This window comes from Perognathus longimembris, chromosome 9, assembly GCF_023159225.1.
Source record: "Perognathus longimembris pacificus isolate PPM17 chromosome 9, ASM2315922v1, whole genome shotgun sequence".
NCBI classification, from domain to species: Eukaryota; Metazoa; Chordata; class Mammalia; order Rodentia; family Heteromyidae; genus Perognathus; species Perognathus longimembris.
This window is the reverse complement of record NC_063169.1, coordinates 12897058-12917906: the sequence shown is the minus strand read 5'-3', so window position 1 is coordinate 12917906 and position 20849 is coordinate 12897058. Positions and strand designations below refer to the sequence as shown.

Genomic DNA, 20849 nt, shown 5'->3' with positions numbered 1-20849 from the left:
AGCAGTGTTTGTGATGCGAGCAGACACCAGGAGAACAAGGAAGCCATGCGAGTGCAAGAGCCCTAAGAATCTGGAAAGGTGGTGGTAGCTTGCTTCCACGTGTAACTTGGGATGAAGGCTTGCTCCAACCTGGATATTAAAGAAAAATGTGAGTCACCAAAGGCTAATGGCTTGGGTTTTTTTTTTGTATACTTACTATAATCTGAACAGTCATAATTCGAAATAAATTGTTTTCCTGTTTGTGTATATCGTGTAAGAGGTGGAACTGTCTGGAACCAGAAGGCCAAGGCCATGACCCAGCCTGCTTCTGCCCTGTTCAGCTCTGAGAGTTGCCCTTTCCCGGAGGACTGCACCCTGCCAGCAAGCTTGCTCTGTTCCCACCCAGGCGAGCTAGGAAGTCCCTTTTCCTGCTAACTCTACTGCCGCCTCATTCCCCATGCCGCTGCCCTCAAACCTTTTCCTGGAGGATTACAGTGTCCGAATCCTGGTGCTAAAGTCATTCCGCCTAGTTCTCACCTTCTCTTCAGGGAGACTCAGTTTCTTTACCTAGAACGTGGATACTAACCTGTATTTCATAGGGCTGTTGTAAGAATTAAGTGAAAAGAAAAAAAAAGTGCCTACCATCTAGTTAGATCTCAAAACAAGAATCATTTTGCCTGACTATTTTTGCTTGACTATGTTTGTAGACTTGTTTTCTTGACTTCTAGAAATACAGAAGGGCAGCCTGGGCAAAAGTTAATGAAACCCTACTTGAAAAACAGACTAAGACACAAGAGGACCTTGGCTGCATGGTTCAAGTGATAGAGCACTTATACAGCAAGCACAGGCCCTGAGCTCAATTCTCAGTACTAGCAAAAAAAATTAAAATTAAAAAAAAGGAAAAGAAACACTGATACATGCCTAGCATACCTGAGGCCCTGAGTTCCATCCTCAACACCCTGGTATTCCTTATGTCTGATCTAGTGGTTTCCTTAGTCTTTGTTTTAAAATAGTTCTCTATTTTGAAACACTCATCAGAAGATGTTTACATCATTCAGACAGGCCCCATCTACCATGAGGTTAACATCTGATACAAATCCATTACCTTGCTGGGTACTGATAGCTCACACCTGTAGTCCTAGCTACTCAGGCAGCTGAGGTCTAAGGATTCTGGTTCAAAGCTAGCCTGGGCAGGAAAGTGCATGAGACTCTTATCTCCAGTGAACTTCCAAAATGTAGGAAGTGGAACTTTGAATCAAGTGGTAGAATAATAGCCTTGAGTAAAAAAAAAAACAACCAAACAGCTCAGGGACAGTGCCCAGGCCCTGAGTTTAAGCTCCAGGATCAGACAGAAACAAAACATGTATGTCATGTGGCTGACAGGAAGCAGAGGGAGGGGCCATAGGGAGAAAGCAAGGTAAGATATTATAGCCCCCAAAGACATGCCCCCAGTGAGCTACTTTCTCCCGTTAGGTCTCACCTCCTACCTTTTATCTCCCAGAATATTATATAAACCCATCTAGTTTGTTAATGGTTTAAGACTTGTCTTTCACAACAGGGTGCGGTAGCTGACACCTGTAATCCCAGCTACTTGGGAGCCTGAGATTGGGAGGATCCTGAGTCCCCTTCACGATCAGTGACTGACTGCAATGGCATGTGCCACAAAAAATGGAAATGCTCAGATAGACTCGCTCTGGGGTGTACTTTACTAATGCACTGCCTCTATCTCACCAAGGTACAATCCAGGCGAACCCTCCCAGTGGACCTGGGATGCTGTCACAGCTGGTCCTTGAAGCTGTAGCCCCTTCGTTGATCTGGGCAGGAGCCCAGCCCCAGCAAACAACCTGGAGGAGATAAGTTACTCACAAAGTACGAAACGAGGATGCAGGGAGTGATGTGGTCCCTCTGACCCAAGCCAAGGTCATTGGGAAAGTCTTGTAGTCCTCTGAAGTGCCAGTAAAAATTCAGCATAAAAAATAATTTAGGGGGCTGGGGATATGGCCTAGTGGCAAGAGTGCTTGCCTCCTATACATGAGGCCCTGGGTTCAATTCCCCAGCACCACATATACAGAAAACGGCCAGAAGTGGCGCTGTGGCTCAAGTGGCAGAGTGCTAGCCTTGAGCAAAAAGAAGCCAGGGACAGTGCTCAGGCCCTGAGTCCAAGCCCCAGGACTGAAAAAAAAAAAAAAAAATTTAGGATCCGGGCGCTGGAGACTCACATCTGTAATCCTAGCTACTCAGAAGCTGAGATCTGAGGATCACGGTTCCAAGCCAGCCCTGGTAGAAAAGTCCCCATGAGACTCTTATCTCCAATTAATCACCGGAACACTGGAAGTGGCTCTGTAGTAAAGCACTAGCCTTGAGCAAAAAAACAAAACCCTTAGAGATAGTGCTCGGGCCCTGATTTCAAGCACCAGGAATGAAAAAAAGAAATCGCAAAACCCCAGCTAAATTTCAAAGTCCAGGAAATGGACCAGTGTTGTAGACTGAATGATCAACTCCTTTCCCAGTGTGACGGTGCTGGGTGAGCCCTCATGACCCATTCATGTGTTCATTATTGCAAGAGCGAGCTTTTATAAAATGCGTGTTCAACCCCTTGAGCTCCCACAAGCCCTCAGCAGATACAGCTTCAACGTTAAGATGACCAAGCCTTCAGAACGGTAAGACAGACATAAATCTTTGTGAATGACCCACACTCAGTGAGTCTGGCATCACAACACAATGCACACTAAGATAGTGGGAAACGTGGGAGGAGAAAAATGTTTTGGATAGTAGGGAAAAAGTCAGATCTTTTGGAGCATGATGACTGAGGTGAGAATCAGCTAAATGATGAAAAGAGTGCAGCGAAGACATGACTCCAAAAAAAAAGAAATATGTTATTGTTTCTCTCAAAACCATAGGGAAGCTGTGACCACCACATACAAGCCTCTAGTTTGTGAATGGTTGTGGTGGCTGACACCTGTCATCCCAGCTACTTGGGAGCCTGAGATTGGGAGGATCCTGAGTCCCCTTCACCATCAGTGACTAAGTGCAATGGCATGTGCCTGTCATTCCACCTCTGAGGCAAAAAGTTGATGAGACTCCATCTCCATAGAAGAAACTAGGTGCTGAGTGTCTGTCATCCCAGCTTTGGCAGAAAACATAAAATAGAGAGATGGCTATCCAGGCATGGATAAGCACACAGCAAAACCCTGTCTCAAAAGAACCAGCATAAAAATGGACTGGAGGCATGGCTCAGAGAGGCAGCACCTGCCTAGCAAGTATCAAACCCCAAGTTCAAACTCCAGTATTGCCAACAAAATAAAATACCTCATCTTTCCTAAGCTTCTTGTTGAAGTAACAGAATAGTGAGTGAGAGGAAAAAAAGCTGGGTGAACATAAAATTTGAGTCGTGTTGCTCCCAAATTAAGTGTACATCATTTCGAGTAAGGAACAAAGAGACACCCCAACCTGGCAGCTTGGGGAAGTACATATTTATTCCGGACTCCATGCGCGCTCCTGACAGGCTGAGCCAGCTGCATGGTGGTACCTGACCCATCGCATGAACAACTTCTCTAATAAAAGCCACCGAGTGGGGGGGGGGGGGTAGGATTACTGAAGATATTTCTGTTATAAATAAATACCGCACCACATTCTTCTGAAGGCATAAGACTTTGGAGGTTTTCCAGTGGCTCATTCCAATTATCCTAGCTACTCCAGAGGCTGAGATCTGAGAATCTGAGAATCGTGCTTCAAAGTTAGCCCAGTGAGTCAGTGAGACTCTTTTTTTTTTTTAATATAACTCCATAGTTGTTTATTTTGAAAACAATCTTTTCTGAAATATCCTTATAATTTGAGGTGAGCTAATTGGTGGTACACCAACGTTACCTGTTTGCCTGGAAGTTACTAAATGCTGATGAAAGAATAGTTAGCAACATATCATTACAGCACACCAACCTAATGGGACCCTGCAATTTTTAAAACTTCATGGCTGGTCAATTTTGGTTGGACACTTGAGTTGCATGTGTATGGAAAACATTCTTTCCACTGACTGAAGGTAACCTGCATACAAGTGTACTTCCAGTATAGAATTCAATTCTTAAAGGCAAAGTGGCTCAAATTGGAGCAAATAAGCTGACTCCCATGAAATAAACTAAATACAAAGCAACAAGTAGTAAGAATACTAAAGATTTATTCCACCAGTCTTCCTCTTATTTTGTGTTGTTATTTTGTATTTTGAGGCATGTTATAGCCCAGGCTGGCCTTGAACTTATGATCCTCCTGCCTCAGCCTCCCTAGTGCTGGATTTACAGGCACCACCATGCCTTGCATCTTAAACATACAAGTGTGCTCTATGAGTAAACTGAGTTAAAACATTTCTGAGTACAGAGGAGCTGCTATCAATAGAGCTATTGTGACTCTACAAGAGCCCAGGTCAGCAGGGTACAAGGTAAGCAGGTGCACTGGGCAGTGCTAGGCATGCAACATGCCAGGTAGACCACACTGTCCAGGTCTTCCTGAGCTCAGGTCATTATTACTTCACGGGATTGTATTTTGTTCTTCCCTATTTCCTTGTTCCACTGTTTTGTAATCAGGAAAAAATAAGAAGTCAATTGACTTCTTGGGTAAATAAAACTAACTTGTCTCCTACAATTATGTTTAAGATAAGAGTAAGTCAGCTGAAGAAACAACAGGGGCTGGGGCTAAGGAAAGCTTCTACACTTAGGCACAGGACTAGTGGGCGAGTTGTTGGCTTGGCTGTGGGCAGTGCTAACCTAGTGGGCCTTCTCTAGGAAGGCCTTGCCACACCGGAGGCACTGCTGATACACCAGCTCGAAGTCGGAGTCGTTTGCATAATAGGGATCTTCAACAATGAGTTGTTTTTGTGGATCATAGCTCCCAAGTAGTTCAATTTTAGCTTTGCAGTTTTTAACGTGATTACTTTTTCTATTCAAATCTCTCAGATTGCTTTCATCCATACACAGCATGAAGTCTTCTTTGGTGACCTGTCGGGCAATGTGACTCATGGGGATGCCATGCTTCCTCACGCAGCTCTGCCCTCGATAGTCAGGGGGATTTCCCACTTCATACGCGGATGTGGCCGCACTGTCTATCCTCCAATTATCTGAAACATTTTGGTCAGCTACAAGTTTTCTGAAAACTGCTTCTGCGATGGGTGACCGGCAAATGTTACCCAGACACACAAATAGTACGGATTTGGGACTCTGTTCCACCATCTTCCTGGGTGGTCGCTGGCGCCTAAAGACCTCAGTTGAGACTCTTATGTCCAATTAACCACCAGAAAAAGCTGGAAGTAGAATTCTGGCTCAAGTGGTAGAGTGCTAGCTTTGAGCAAAAGAAGCTCAAGGACAATGCCTAGGTCTTGAGTTTAAGGCCCAGGACAGGCACCAAGAAAGGGACAAAGGAAAACATCACTGCCACTCTTTAAAAAAAAAAAAAGAAAGAAAGAAAGTGTTCCATCTATACTTCCATAAGCCAAGTGGATCTTCTTCTGATGCTCTCTGAACAAGAGGACTGAGCAAACTTGCAACAGTTTAAAGCTTAATTAATAAGTATCATTCTAGTTCATACACTGTCATCACCAACCATGTCCTATTTAAATAAACTCCAATTTAAAAGTTTCTGTTTCACAGTAATGCAATAGTTCTCTGATACATCAGTTTGGTTAAGTAAACTGAAGGCAAGTTGTGTCTAAACTTACTGTAAATGCAGCCCAGCTACTACGATCCACCTTAGGAACTCCACATGAATCCTGGTGCCTGTGGTCAGAATGTTACACCTAGAAATGGAGTCAAATCGAAAGCCCCAGAAATGGAGGGCACATAGGAATATTTTTCAGATATAACCTACATAAAGGAAGATTCATTCACTGGGTCCAGTCTTAGGGTGATGTGATAATCAAAAGAATATAATGCTATGCAACAAATTTCAAAGATTCAAAAACGTTTTTGAGCTGGGCACCAATGACTCTTTGACTCTTAGCTACTCAAGAGGCTGAGAACTGGAGGACTATGGTTTGAAGCTTTGGGGAGAAAAATCCACAAGACTCCATCTCCAACTAACAAGCAAAATGTCAGCGGCTCAAGCGATGAGTGTCAGCAATGAGTAAGAAAGCCCAGTAAGAGCTCAAGGCCTGGAGTTCGAGCCCCACTCAATAAGAACATGTACAAAAAAAAAAAATCTTTCTTGAGGTTCTGGATCACCGGAAAGAGACACAAAGACCTGGTACTCAGCAACATGAGCAATTCCTCCTCCCCTGCCCCATGTCCTTTCAGTGGGCATCTCTTCCCATAGTCCCCCAGGCCTTTCTAGAAAGCTGAGCTCCTCACCTGTGATTTGACTTCCTTTTTTAGGGTGGTTTTTTATTTAAACTTTCCTTCTTCCTTCTATCCCTTCAGTATAGGCATTGATAGAATAGAAAGTCGTCTTCCTTGAGAAGGGAGAGGATTGAGGAAATTAAAGCAAGCATGATGACATTCTGTAGGCTCTGCTGCAAACCTCCCACGGTAACTGTCTACTCCACATAGAGTCCCTCTGCCAGGCAGAGATAAGGGGACTTCATTTGCATTCCCGCCAGGACAAGGAGCCCAGTTCAGAAGCTCAAATAGAGCTGGTGTCACTCAGTCATTAAAAAAAATCTTGATAGTTCAGCCATCTTTTATTGGCTAGTGTTATTTCTTTATAGCAAGAGAATACATGTATGATATTAGAATGAAGCAATATACTGGAGTTAATAAAAGCAACACATAAAAATAATAAAATATGTACTAGAAATACTGACATCCATACAATTATATTTCTTAGTACTTAACAATGGGAAGTAAGTATGAATAATAGAGATGTCATGTTAGATAATTTGCAGGAGGCTTAGATAAAAGGATTTCCTCCTCCCATACAAAGCCTACACCCTCACTCTGCCGTGGGAAAGCATCATAGAATTCTCCCTTGCAAAGCGTAGGTACTCTGCCATCTCTTAGGGACCTACCAGTATTTTCATACCTAGGAGGCCAGGTTTATCACTTCTTTTTTAAAACAAGCCAGGCACCAATGGCTCAACTTGTAATCCTAGCTACTTGGGAGGCTAAGATCTAAGGACCATGGTTCAAAGCCAGCCTAGGCAGAAATGTCCATGAGACTCTTATTTCCAACAAACTACTCAGAAAAAGCTGGCAGTGGTACTGTTGCTCAATTGGTAAAGTGTTACCCTTGACACAAAGAAGCTCTGGAATATCATCCAGGCCCTGAGTTCAAGCCCCAGAACAACAACAAAAAAAAAAGGTTAAGTCAAATCTTTTTTCTTGTGCATTCAGCTTCGGGTGGATTTCAGTTTTCAGATCCAGGTGAGGGCTAGAGTGACACAAGACCCCTGGAGGAATGAGGGTTGCTGGGTCCTCTATTCAGCTCACCCCAAATCCTAAAAGCACACTGGAGGGGGGGGGGCGCTTATAAGGACCTACAGCTGCCACCCCTTCAAATTGCAGGGGCCAAGAAAGGTGTGGGAGAGAGAATCGCAGGGACCGCGTAGGGCGGTTCTATGTTCAGGAAGCTTTTGAACCCTGCTTCTGTAAAGCAATGTTCACAAAACTCTCTGTGAAGCACCGAAACATCACCACAGCTCTGCAGCCAGCAGCCAAACTTTGCCTTCAAGCCAGATAAGGACCTTATCCTAGAAATAATGATACACACACACACACACACACACACACACACACACACACACCAGGATGGGGGTGGGGTTTACAAAGCACAGAACTCGAAACTCACACGGTGAATTCTTTTGACATAAGCAATGTGTTCTCTGGTCACCTGCTCATCTAAATGGAGTTCTATACTAGAATTAAGAGAAATGTTTTTTTCCTTTTTAAAACTACAGGACACTGTTTTTCTTTTTATTTCTTTCTGGTAGTACTAAGGTTTGAACTCAAGACCTTGTCCTTGTTAGACAAGGTGTTCTTCTATTAATTAGACCATTCCCCAGCCTTTTTGCTTTTATTACTTTTCTAAATAGGGTCTCAGTCTTTGCCCAGGCCAGCCTGGACCAAGACTCTTCTATTTATGTTTGTGCTATAACTGGGATGATAGGTACAAGCCACTGCAACCAACTTTTCATTTGTTGAGATGAAGTTTTCTTTTCTTTTTTTTTTTTTTTTTTTGGCCAGTCCTGGGCCTTGGACTCAGGCCTGAGCACTGTCCCTGGCTTCTTCCCGCTCAAGGCTAGCACTCTGCCACTTGAGCCACAGCGCCGCTTCTGGCCATTTTTCTGTATATGTGGTGCTGGGGAATCGAACCTAGGGCCTCGTGTATCCGAGGCAGGCACTCTTGCCACTAGGCTATATCCCCAGCCCCTGAGATGAAGTTTTCTTGAACCAGGCTGGTGTTTAACCACAATTCTCCTGATAGTCACTGTTCCAGTAACAAGCGTGGACCACCACATCGGGATTCTTGGTTGTTATTTTGAGGTTTTGGTGGTACTGGGGTTTGAACGCAGAATCTTATGGTTGCTAGGCAGATCCTCTCCCAGCCTTTACACTTTTAGTTTATCTTTTAGGTAGTGTCCCTGGGCAGGTAGTTTTTTTGTCTTTTGATTTTTGGTGTTGATTGTTGTTGTTGTTGTTTTGTTTTGTTTTGTTCTTAATCAGTCATGGGGTTTGAACTCAGGGCCTAAATGCTGTCCCTGATTCTTTCACTCAAGGCTAGTGCTCTACCACTTTGAGCAATAGCTCTACTACTTCTGGTATTCTGGTGGCTATTGAAGATAAGAGTCTCATGGGGACTTTCCAGCCTGGGCTGGCTTCATACTGTGATCCTCAGATCTCAGCCTCCTGAGTAGCTAGGCTTACAGATGTGAGCCACCAGCATGCGGCTGGGCAGGTAATTTTTTCCTGGGTTGGTCACAGACCACAATCCTATCTACAACTCCCTAATAGCTGGGATTACAGGTGTTCACCTGGACACTCTGTTTTGCCAAAGAATGATGTCAGTAGCACTGATTCTACTAATTGCATGTGCTTGAGAGAGACACAGATCTGCTCCGAGCTTCCGTTTCCTTATTTAAAAATTGAACATGAGGAAACCTGCCAGGTAGAGTTTTATGAATCTTAAATGGAATTATATGTAAAAAGCAGCTGGTGGAAATGGTCATGAACAAGGGCAGAATTTGGGAAAAGGATATGCTTGCCTCTCTAATTAAAATCTTCCAAAGGTGAGGCTTAATTGAGTGGGCAAGGTGGCGGCTGGTTTATGAGAGGGGTTGAGCTTGCCTGCCTGCAAGTTTGGTTTGGAACCCTCACGGTACACAGGCCATAACACCACATATTGCAAGATGGTCTGTAAAGCACCACGCATTACAATCTGGTCTTCGAAAGCAATCAGAACTTACTGAAAGGTCCCCCGCAGATTTCTTTCCCTCTCCACACCAATGAGCTACTGCACAGCCCAGGGAAAAGAAGAGAAAACTCAAAACCACAAAGTAGCTGCAAGCTATTCCAGCAGGGCTCCCCATGGACAGCAATGAGAGTGATTTGCCTCTAACACTGGTAAATCACAACAGCTTTTGGGCATTTTTAATGTCCAACTATTTGCTTTCCCCTCCCCACTACCAGGGCTTGCACTGAGAGGCTTCATGATTGTTCTGTTTACTAGGCTAGCACTTGCTCGAGTTCTTTGCTTGTTATCTGGGAGATGCGGCGCGTTCCTTGTGTCTCAGAGTGTGCAGAGTTCCTCTTCAGGTAAGACTGGATGGGGGCCCACACTGTCAAGTCTTCTTAAACTCAGTCACCACCAAGTAGTCATATTCTGAGGAATGAGCGTTAAGGTTTCGGCATATGAATTTTGAGGGACATACAGGCACTGTCCTTCCTTCTTTCCAGTACAGCCCAGCACCTAGCACCACGGCTGAACGGCTGTGTAATAACAACATTGCCTCTATGTCCTGCTCTTTACCTAAGGGTCCTCCAGCCCAGGCCCCGCCCTGCCTGAGAGGCCTTCTCAAGTCTCAGCCTCGAGACCTTCTCTCCTCTAGTTTACATGTAGGTACCACGTCCTATGCACAACTCTTGCAGGAGTTTTCGCTTTTGAGCCATTTGCTAGAGGAAATGTGGGGGGCTGTGCCACCCACAACACAAAAGGCTTGCCCGAAAGATCTTTGAGGGGACTATAGTCAGATCCTGAGACACCAGCCCTCCAAATCCAGAACCGAGGAAATCTAGAGTGGGGGAAAAGGGGGCAAGGGGAGGGGGTACACTCTGATCCATCAACTGTGTTTCTTTTGTCTTAAAACTAATTCATCACTGACCAAGATGGGAAACATCTATCTCTCAGCCCAAGAATGGACTGAAAACATGTTACTCCCCTGAAGCATTTTCCGTCCCTGTGGAGGTAGCGTTTTATTTCCTGTCATTGGGTCTCTTGTCAGGCTGGGGGAGAGCATCTTCCAAGATTTATGGAGTTAAAACTAGTCATGTATTGCAGACATTCCCAGGCAACTTAATTATTGACCCAGCTTGTAAATCATTCATGGCGTTCCAGCAGTATCTATAGACTTCTGCTGGCAGCAAACGGTATCCTGGGCTATTTGTAGAATGAAGCCGGGGTCAGAGAGAGTATAAAAAATTAAGAATAACAACACTTCCCTTCCTCCTTGAACTTTACTTGCCCCTTTAAGTAAAGCCAAGGTTTTCCTCCTTTGCCACCTGCTTGGAGCGCCTCAGTGAATTGCCCAGAAAGCTCAAGTTTCACCTGCCATTCTTCCCACCACCATGCCTGCTACCTCACCATCCTGGGTGACTTCTGTTTCACCCAGGAGGGAAGCACCCTGGACCAGCCATCTTGCCGCGAGTCCCTCTGGGTTACCGCCAGAGCCAGAGGAATCCGACATCTTACCATTTAAGTAACTCTCTTAATCATATCCCTGAGGGGCTGGATAAGAAGCAACGGCTTCCAGCTAAGCTGCTAGTGAGGCCTAGAGGCGGGTTTGTGGTTAACCAAGGCCACACACCCAGAAAGCAACAAGATGGGGTTTCATGGTAGTGGCATGTGGTAGGAGCTGGCCCTGTGGTGGTGTCTGGTATCAGCCGGGCCTGCTTGCCGAGGAGAAGAGAGGCCCAGGCTGTGGGGTTCAAGTTCAATGCCTGTGAAAACAGACACCACAATACTCAAAGAGCTGCATTCCTGGCTAAATGGTAGCTAATCCCCAGTGCTTTGAAGGAGCGGAAACCACAGGTGAAGTCAAACCTTTAGAAGAAGAGTCCGGGGTCCGGTTGGTTTGTTCTCATAGTTCTCACAACCCCAAAGAAGGGAGATGTAGCAGTCCATTTTACAGATGAGAACACGGGAGGCCTGCGTGCTGTTACAGGTTACTTCCACTGGTCTAGAAAGCTGCCAGCGCTTTCCTTAGGCTATAACCATGAACATTTGGGTGTCTTTCTTTTCTTTTTTTTTTTTTTCTAATCGCTTGTAAAGCCTTTACTCAGTCTAAACTAGTTCAAGTTAGAAATAGACTCTTTTTTAATCTGAAAAAGAAATTAATAGCAAAGACTCTTTCAAAGGTCAACAATTGAAACTGAGTATCTGCAGTTCACACCTGTGGTCCAAGCTACTCAGGAGGCTGAGACATGGAGGATTAAGGTCCGAAGCACGCCAGGTTTGGACTACGCACACACCTGGAGGGCAGCCATGTGCAGGCCAAAGAGAGGGGCCCTGGGAGAAGCCAACCCTGCACCCCAACCTCTTGATCTTGGACTTCCAGCCTCTAGAGTGAAAACATTCTTTTATCATTATTATCATTACCTTGTCCCTGCAGCTACCAATGTGGGTGCTGCTGGCCTATAGGAGGCCTTGGTCGACCCATCTCCAGTGTCAAGGGGTTGCCATGACACCTAGCTTGGTGCCAGGGCCATACAGAGCACTTGGCACAGCCTTCCTTCTCCGTCCCTGCAGGGCTGAGAGTCTGCACATCCACAATCACAATGCTGGCGGTAAAGGGGTTGATGGCAGCTTTGAGACTCAGCAAGAAACTCCCAGGCAGATAATATCCCAAAAGCCATAGCGCAGGTTTCTCTCTGAGGGTCTTCTCACTTCTGGTTCCCTTTTCAACCGATCCCCAGCTGGGATGAGTCAGAGGGGAGACAGGTAAAGAAAATGAGCATCAAAGTGACTGAACTTCCCACACTTCCCCTTGGAGGGAGCTGAGTGTCTGACTGACAGAAACAGGCCGGTCGTCGCTTAAATGTGCGGGGAAGGAAATAAAAATATGAAAAGCACAAGAGGACTAAACCTCCTGAGTGCCTGCTGACAAACAAAGCCCACTGAGTCACAGAAGCAAGCAGAAGGTGAAGGCTCCAAGTAAAGCCCGGCTGTCAGGTACCGGATAGAACTTGTTACCAGGGTTAAAAACAGGTGACGCGGAGTTCCTCTTCAGGAAGCCATCCCGTGAGCCACACTTCACCTGTCACCAGCTGCCAAGGCGCAGGCAGGAGAGGGCCCGCCCTTCATCTTGTATCTTCCCGCCAGGCTCTTTCTCCATCCCGAGCAGTTGATGGTAATTTGGAGGTTAGATTCGAGGCGCTGCTTTCTGAAAGGCCTACATTGGAGGCACTAGGCAAAAGCTAACCTAAGCACACGTGAAAATAAAACACAGGGTGAGAGAGCCCAGAAAAAAGTCTTGGCATGGCAGCTGACTCGAAACGTACTATCTGGATATTGGGAGGAAGGGCATTTTTCTTCCTATTGGGTTTGTGGTTTTATTTTTAATTTTTTTCACTTTTATAAAAAAATCATTATTATAAAAGGTGATATACTGAGGGGCTACCATTACATAAATCAGGTAAAGAGAATATTTCTTTTTGGACAATGTAACCCCTTCCCACGCTCTCTCCCGGTTCTTCCATTTCATCTCTACCCCCAAGTTGTATAGTTAATTTTCAATATAGTGTCTAGTGAGTACCACTGCTGCATTTGTTTACTCTTTATCCCACTATTTCTTTGCCTCCCCTTGTTCTCTCCCCCAAACAGATAAATGAACAAACAAGGCAAAAAAGGAAAGAAAATGAAAAGAGCAAAAAAAAAAAAAAAAGAAGAAGAAGAAGAAGAAGAAACCTCTTGTTTCCATTTCCTGGAATTTCTTTGATAAATATTATTTTGTATGATCAGATACACATAGGCATTGCCCCTGAATGACCCTTTCCTAAGAGTATCCTCCTTTGGTCTCACTGTGTGTGAATGCTTAGAGCCCTATATAATTATCCTGTCCCAGTGTATTAAGATCCAGCTTCTGCATATGAGAGAAAACACACGCCATTTGTCTCCCTGAGCTTGGCTCACATCATTTAACATGACTTTTTTCAAGGTCCATCCATAGGAAGAGCATTTTTAAGAAGTGGATTGTTTTAGCAAATTATTTATGCATAGATAGCTGACAGATTTTTTGTCATGTATTATTGTTTTTTAAAATCTCTTGTAGAATTGCGCAGCTTCAGAATGCGCCATGTTTCCTCAGAAGGAAATGCTGCTAGGTGTTGTCTTGTAATCTGGGCATGCTCTGAGGACTAGCTGCACTGGCATCCCTCAAGATCCTGACGGACTTACAGAATCTCACACCGAAACCCAGCCCAGCATTTGCACTCAACAAGATTGCTAGAAGCTTCGCATGCACAATAAGTTTAAGATGCACAGCTCTGACTAGCACTGGGGGCTCAGGCCTGTAATCCTAGCTACTTAGAAGGTTGAGATCCAGGGACCCCAGTTCAAAGACTACTTAGACAGAAACATCCATGCGGCTCTTCTCCAATTAACTAGCCAAATAAAAGCAGAGTACCAGCCTTGAGTGAAAAAGCCAAGTATGAGGCCCTGAGTTCAAGCCACAGTACTGGCACCAAAAGAAAGAAAGAAAATAGAAAGAAAGGGCACAGCTTTAGAGCAATTAGGCAAAAGGCAGAGCTGAGAAGACTGGGTAACTGAGAGTGTGTTTAGAAGTAGGAGAGCCAGTCCAGCACCCGCTACTTCCTCTGGGCAGGACAACCACCATTTCTTAAGTCTCAGCCAAAAGGGTTAGACAGCAATGGGGTGTGGGGGAAGAGGGAGGGGCTTGTGCGCAGGACTAAAAGCACAGCACAGCTGCCGGGCCAATGACGTGCACTCAAGGCAGAGCCCATGTGGGTAAGATTATGCAAAGGAAGCCCACACAACGTACAAGAAGAGTCATCCCTCCAATTAACAAAGGGCAATGGACACTTGCTACAAATGGTGCAGAGTTGTATATGCCACATAAATAATGTTCCTTTTGTTTACTTTTCCAAAGAGGCTGCACGGGACTCTCCAAGGTAATTACTTGCTTTCAGTCTGGTTGATCAGCCACTCTTACTCTTCATGGTGCCCGTGGCTTCCGCCTGTGAGAGAGTTACTCAAGCACTTAGCTCCCATTAATCACCAGAAAGCTGGAAGTCGAGCTGTAGCTCAGGAACAGCACCCAAGCCCTGAGTTTAAGCCCCAGAATGGGGGGGGGGGGGCGGTGGTGGTGGAGGGGAGGAGGAGGGGGAGAAGGAGAGGGAGAGGGAGAAGGAGGAGAGAGGAAGAGGGAGAGGGAGATTTTGAATAGACAAAGCTATGCTTGGAGTGCTGGCTATTCTACTTCCAAAAATGATGCTAGGCAAGTGTTTTATCCTGAAACAAAGACAAGACACTATAAAATGCTGAGTGCTAATTACAATCAAGTATGCATTATTGAGTGGAAGCATGGCGGTATAGCTTAGTCTGGCTCCACTGACAAGGGCAAGGAAGCCAAAGCTTAGAGAGGCATGGCCTGTGGGTAAAACAGCTAGAAGTGACAGAGCCCAGACTAGTGGGTGCTAGGTCTGTCCCTCTCAAGAGCCCAGAAGATGGCGAAATCTCATCCCATCGCCTCCACATACTCACAGTGTCCTCCCCCTCCAAGTGCCTTCTACGGTGGACCATAATTGTCACTCTCACCTGTTAAGATGGAATTGTAAGTGCACCCAATCCACAAAGGGCACTACTCATCTACAATGTATGTTGTGAGAGGAATCAGTGTTCACATAATTCATCTTTCGACCCTTCTGACTGTAAACAGTGATGACTGGTATTTTAAATTGTGTCCTGTTTAAGCTTTTCTCTCCTTTGCTCCTGACCACTTAATTTTCATACCTTCCCTCCATTCTCCACATTAACATGAAAAATCTCAACGTGAGAGTAAAACACACACACCACCAGACTCTCAGATTATAAAATAATGAACCCTCTCCTTCCCCCCTCCTTCCAGCTCCTCCTCTCCTTCTTCCTCTCCCTCCCACTGCCCTAAATGGCCCAGGCTCCCCACAGGCGGGAGAATCAGTGCACCCTGAACTTGGGTGCAACAGAGAAGCCCGAAACTATGCTGGAATAGATTTGAATTAATACTACTTTCTCTCAAACAAAAGCTTTAAGAGAGTTCAGCAAAGGTTAGGCATGCGGGGAATGCTGCGTTTCCTGCTATCGTCTGATTAGCTTTGAAGATAATTAATGGAAATGAGCAACAATGGCATTCCTAGAGAAGCCTAGGGAGGAGCAGAGCATCCTGAGCTGGAACCTCACTGATCTCCAGCCTCTTTTGCATCTGTCAATCACCTCTCTGGCCCAGTGACATCTGGGTGACCCCAGGGCTACGTAACACATCCTCTTCTAGCACTTTTTGCTAGGCACCCTGCTCCTTTCCTGGGAGAGAAGTGTGTGATTCTCATATCAGGGAGGCATGCTCACATTATTATTTTTCCCATTTTGCTGATGCGGAAATGACAGCTGAAGAGAGATAGTAACATTCCCAATAGCACACAGGAAGGACGGGGGCTGCAATGAACTGATCTCCAACCCCTTAGACTCCAAGCCAAAGCTATAATAAGAGGTTAACACGTCTCCTTAGAGCCCTTGTTTTTAACTCTATTTTTTTGTCTTTTCTTTTTTGGTACTAGGGATTGAACCCAGGACATTGCACTTGCTAGGCAAGCACTTTGCCACTGAGCTACATCCCAGCCCTAGAGCTCTTGTTTTACACCTTCATTTCCACCAAACAAGGCATCAGAGAAGCAAAAACCAGCAGAGCAATGACACGGGTGTTCCTAAGAACCACGAGGCTAATCTAGTGGCCAAGCAGTATCTACCACAACTCTGTTTTCTCCTTATCTTTCCTCAGATTGTAAACACCTCTGCATAGTAATCTTTTTTTCCATTTTTATATCTCTCTCAATACTGACAAATTTTTAGAGAAAACAATTGTTACTTGCTGTCCATTTACAGTGCATTATGTCAGCTTTACTACATAGGTATCCCCTTACCCTTTCCACAACCAACATGCTACTTTCTTGCCTAGTAAGGCCCAAGAGTCTCAGGACCTCTCTCTACAGGATGCATCAGATAGCTACAGTCTGGGTGGATATGGTCTGTAATCTATCTGCTCTTCCTCTCTAAATTTTCAGCGGAGTACTTTCCCCTTAGTCTTTGTTATATGAGCATTCACTACTCAAGTTTTAGTTATAAGGCTGCCCAGAGCAGACAAAGGCTATCACAATACAAAAATATTCAGTAAAAAGCCAAGCACTGAATGAGGGACGAGGTAACAAACAGTACAAGAAATGTATCCAATGCCTAATGTATGAAACTGTAACCTCTCTGTAATTCAGTTTGATAATAAATAAATATATATATATATATTAAAAAAGCCAAGCACTAGTAGCTCACCCCTGTACTCCGACCTACTAAGGAGGAGGCTGAGATCTGAAGAGCAAGATTCCAAACCAGTCTGGGCAGAAAAACCAGTGAGACACTTCTCTCCAATTTACCAGCAAAAAGTCAGAAGTAGAAGTGTGGCTCAAGTGACAGAGGACCAGGCTTGAACTAAAGAGCTAAGGGGCAACACCTATGTCCTGAGTTCAAAAAAGAAGGAAGGAAAGAAGGAAGGAAGGAAAGAAGGAAGGAAGAAAGGAAGGAAGGAAGGAAGGAAGGAAGGAAGGAAGGAAGGAAGGAAGGAAGGAAGGAAGGAAGGAAGGAAAGAAGGAAGGAAGGAAGGAAATCAGTAAAGGACACACCACTTTCCTATTTCAATCCCTTCCTTAGCCTTCTTTTATACTAGCTATCAGTTATGCTCGGTACAATTTTTTTAAACTGGGCTCATTGGTACACACCCATAATCCCAGCACTCTGAAGTCAAGTCAGGAGGAGACCCTGCCTCAAAAAAATTTTTTAATCTATTTTTTAAATCACGGAGTCAGATGCTAGTGGCTCATGCCTATAATCCTAGCTACTCACAGGAGACAGAGATCTAGGATGGAAGTTCAAAGCCAGCTTGGGCAAAAATGAGACACTTTTCTCCAATTAGCCAATGGAAAAATAGCCAGACATGGAGCTGTGGCTTAAATGGTAGACCGCTAGCTTTGAATGAAAAAGGCTAAGGGACAGGATTCAGGCCCTGACTTCAAGCCTCAGAACAGTTATACACAAGCACACACACTGAATCACTATGTTGGTTTGCATAGTGTAAGTGCAAAAAATGCCAAAGGGACACATATTTTGGAAAATATGAACTTTTTGTGAAGTGGGTGAAAGTGTTATTGGTAAACTGCTAAAATCAGACACATGAAGTGATTAGCATATGAGAATCTGGGAAGCTTTCTGGGTTCACAAGTGGAGAGAACAGCTGAGCGAGAGGAAGACAGGAGCTTCAAAGGAGATCATTTGAATATCAAAGGATGGAGCTGCAACTCTTGGGAAAACAGAGAAAGCCAGGGAATATTTTTGCAAAGAAATGACCTTGTTTATGCATGTACTGTGAAAATTAAATACAAGGCAGAGGAATGAACCATGGCCCTCTACAAGTCTGTCAGAAAATAATTGGGCAAAGAAAAATAATCAAAACTTCAATTGTCAAGCTTGGGGGGGGGCGTTGTTCTAAGAATCAGGCCACGATGTGATTATAATTTCAGTTCTACAGCTCCTATAGCACACTTTCCTAGGAGCTGGCACTGAAGTTTACTGTTTAAGAGAAAACCTGTGTGGACATTTCCTTACCGTTTCCTGGGATGTGGAGCTCTCGTTCTAGGACAATGCCTCTGAGTAAGCTAGCACTAGAACCTCTCGGCCCTCAATTCTGAAAACCTCCTCTTCCGCTTTAGTCGTTTATTTGTCTGTTTGTTTGTCAGTTATACTGAAATTCAAACTCAGGGAAGCACGTTACTACTGAAGCCACCACTCACCTTTTAGACTTTACATGTTTTTCTGGCAAGTTCTCTCACTTTTACCTAGGCCAGCTTCAAACTGCCATCTCCTACCTCCTCGTCACGAGTCACTGGGATTACAGGTGTGTAAACCACACTCAGTCCCTCTCATTTATTGTGCACAGCACCACGACCAGCTGGATGGTTTCGGCTTGGTTTTCCAGATGATAAAGCAGGCCCAGAGGCCATCAGCAAACTGGGTCCAGTTTTGTCACCCAGTGAGCCTGTCTGTCTCCTGTACCCAAGCTCCCACTTTTCCTCCACCCTCTGAAACTCTTCCACAACCCAGTGTGTCTTCTGCTCCTACCCGCAAGCCCAGCTCTACCTTCTGCCAAACGAGTATCACAGGTTTCCGGCCTGAGCCAAATATGGCTCCACCTTTTGTTGGTCTAACCCAGAAAAGCCAAGGGAGGCAGGCGTGCCAGGCAGAAGGAAGGAAGGGGTAGCACTCACGTGCCACAGGCCAGCAAGTGCCAGGGCCCGAGGCAGATCTGCACTTCTGCTTTCATATGAAATTTGAGATGAAATTAAGAACTTAGGTAATTTTTTTTATCAAGGCCTGCGGTGAATGGTAGAAGAGGATTAGCAGGGACAAAAAAAAAAAAAATGTGCCAGGTGCTGGTGGCTCACACCTGTAATCTTATCTACTCAGGAGGCTGAGATCTGAGGATCCCAGTTCAAAGCCAGCCCAGGTGGGGAAGTCTGCAAAAATTCATCTCCAATTAACCACCAGAACACCAGAAGTGGCGCTGTGGCTCAAAGTGGTAGAGTGCTAGCCTTGAGCACAAAGAGTACCTGGGTCCTACCTAAGTTCAAGCCCCAGAACTGACAAAGTAAAAAAAAATAAAATAAAATATAAATTTAAATAAATAAGCTAAAAATAAAAAGGCCCAGCCCAAACCTTCCTACGATGAGCCAATGAGACATCTCAGAGAGAGTCAGTGATTGCGGAAGCCACCTAGAAGTTAAGAGCCCAGACAGTCTCAAAGACCCTGAATACTGACTGGTGGATGTAACATATCTCTGTCCAGAATGTAACTGCTTGTTAAAAGGAGCAGATTTCCTAAGTCCCCCAGAGTGATTGTGGGAATAGAAAGACTAGATCTGATTAATCTTGTATAAAATTACCTCAAGTAAAACTTCATCAATAATTCAAAGAAAGACACATCTTTGATCCTCACTACTTGCGAAGTGGAAGCAAGAGGATCGCACCTTCACACCAGGACCTGCAAAGTTAATGAGAGCCTATCTCAAAAACAAAAGAGCTGCATGCACAGCAGCTGCGAGGCCCTGGGATTCATTCCCAGTGTTGTTCCTCTCCCCACCCTCAAAAAAGAAAAGAGAGCTGACCACGTTCTACTATGCATTAGATCTCCTAAGAGAACAGATATTTCTGGCTGGTCTCTCCTCCCCCTGCCAAAAAAAAAAAATTAGATGGGGCAAAGAAGCAAACATTGAAAGGAGCCTTCTACGTATGGGGTTTCTGTGGAGCAATTATTAAATGGTTAAGACTGTGGGCATTAGGCAGATAGTAGACAGTATGGCTCCATAACTTTCTATGTGACTACCAGGTGATCTATCCTCTCTGAGTCTCATTTATCTTATTAAAAAACAGAGATCAGAATAGCCACCTCCAACACTATTACTGAGTGTATATCTTAAGAAGAATATATCAATGTGTAAGAAAGAGGCGTGAATGTTGATTGTATGGCAGTTCACAATAGCCAGTGGAATCAGCCAAGGTGTCCAACAACAACAGATGAATGGATAAAGAAGATGTAGAATATACATATATATACAATATATATACATATACACACATATATGTGCAAACACATACACACACGCAAGGAAACACCGTGAAATATTACACACCCATAATAAAGCTGAAATCAAGTCATTTGCAAGAAAATGGATGTCATTGGAGAACGTCATCTTGAGGGAGACAAGCCAAGCTCAAAAAGCCAAATGTCATGTTTTGCTCATGTGTGGAAGCTAGAGCTAAAATACATACATATTCAGAGTAGCTGCCTCCTGGTGTCAAGGTTACATGTAAGCATGCGAAGTGCTCAGAGTAGTATGCAATCAGAAATAGACTGACTTCTGCCCACCTCTCCAGGGTCTCAGCCTTGGTCCAGACCCTCAGAGGCACGTCTTTCCCCTCTCACTGCCTGTTTGCAGGAGGAACTGCCGAGGGCAGGTTAGAGGCGAGAGGCAGAGGAGCCTGGCTGGGTTCCCCTCACCCCACTCCCCTGTGACCTTGTGAGGGGCAAGAGCTGAGCCTTTCTCTTAGCCCTGGGAGAAGCCATCCCTTGCCTTGATTTCCCATCAGGCTGTTCAGCAGAACCTCTCAAGAGTCAGGCCCCCAATCCTACTTCCAAATACCCTCAGCTCTAAAACAGTCCCTGCAAATCCATGGGTACCCCCTTCCGCCTCCTCCCCCCCCCCGCCCCCCCTCCCCCCGCCCCAAAGGGAGCAGGAGCCAAGTGTCACATGCCTGCCTTCAGGGCCAGGAAATGAGGCACCTGGGTGAAACTGCATTCCAAGGTTTGACTGCTATTCAGTCAGGCGCTGAAGCCCAGGTGGGCAGGAGGGGGAGGCCGAGGCGGGGCC

At 45.1% G+C, this 20849-nt stretch overlaps 1 protein-coding gene across 1 annotated transcript; it reads right to left on the bottom strand.

The window, feature by feature from the left end:
* Positions 1–4576: 4576 nt before the first annotated feature.
* LOC125357089 (low molecular weight phosphotyrosine protein phosphatase-like) lies at positions 4577–5218 on the bottom strand. The gene has a single exon (XM_048353749.1). The coding sequence runs from the start codon at positions 5193–5195 to the stop codon at positions 4734–4736; it is 462 nt and encodes a 153-aa protein (XP_048209706.1). The 5' UTR covers positions 5196–5218; the 3' UTR covers positions 4577–4733.
* Between the last annotated feature and the right edge of the window lie 15631 nt (positions 5219–20849).

What these genes read in the sequence shown, in the direction of transcription:
- LOC125357089 (XM_048353749.1), bottom strand. Translation starts at nt 5,195, where the DNA reads ATGGTGGAACAGAGTCCCAAATCCGTACTATTTGTGTGTCTGGGTAAC.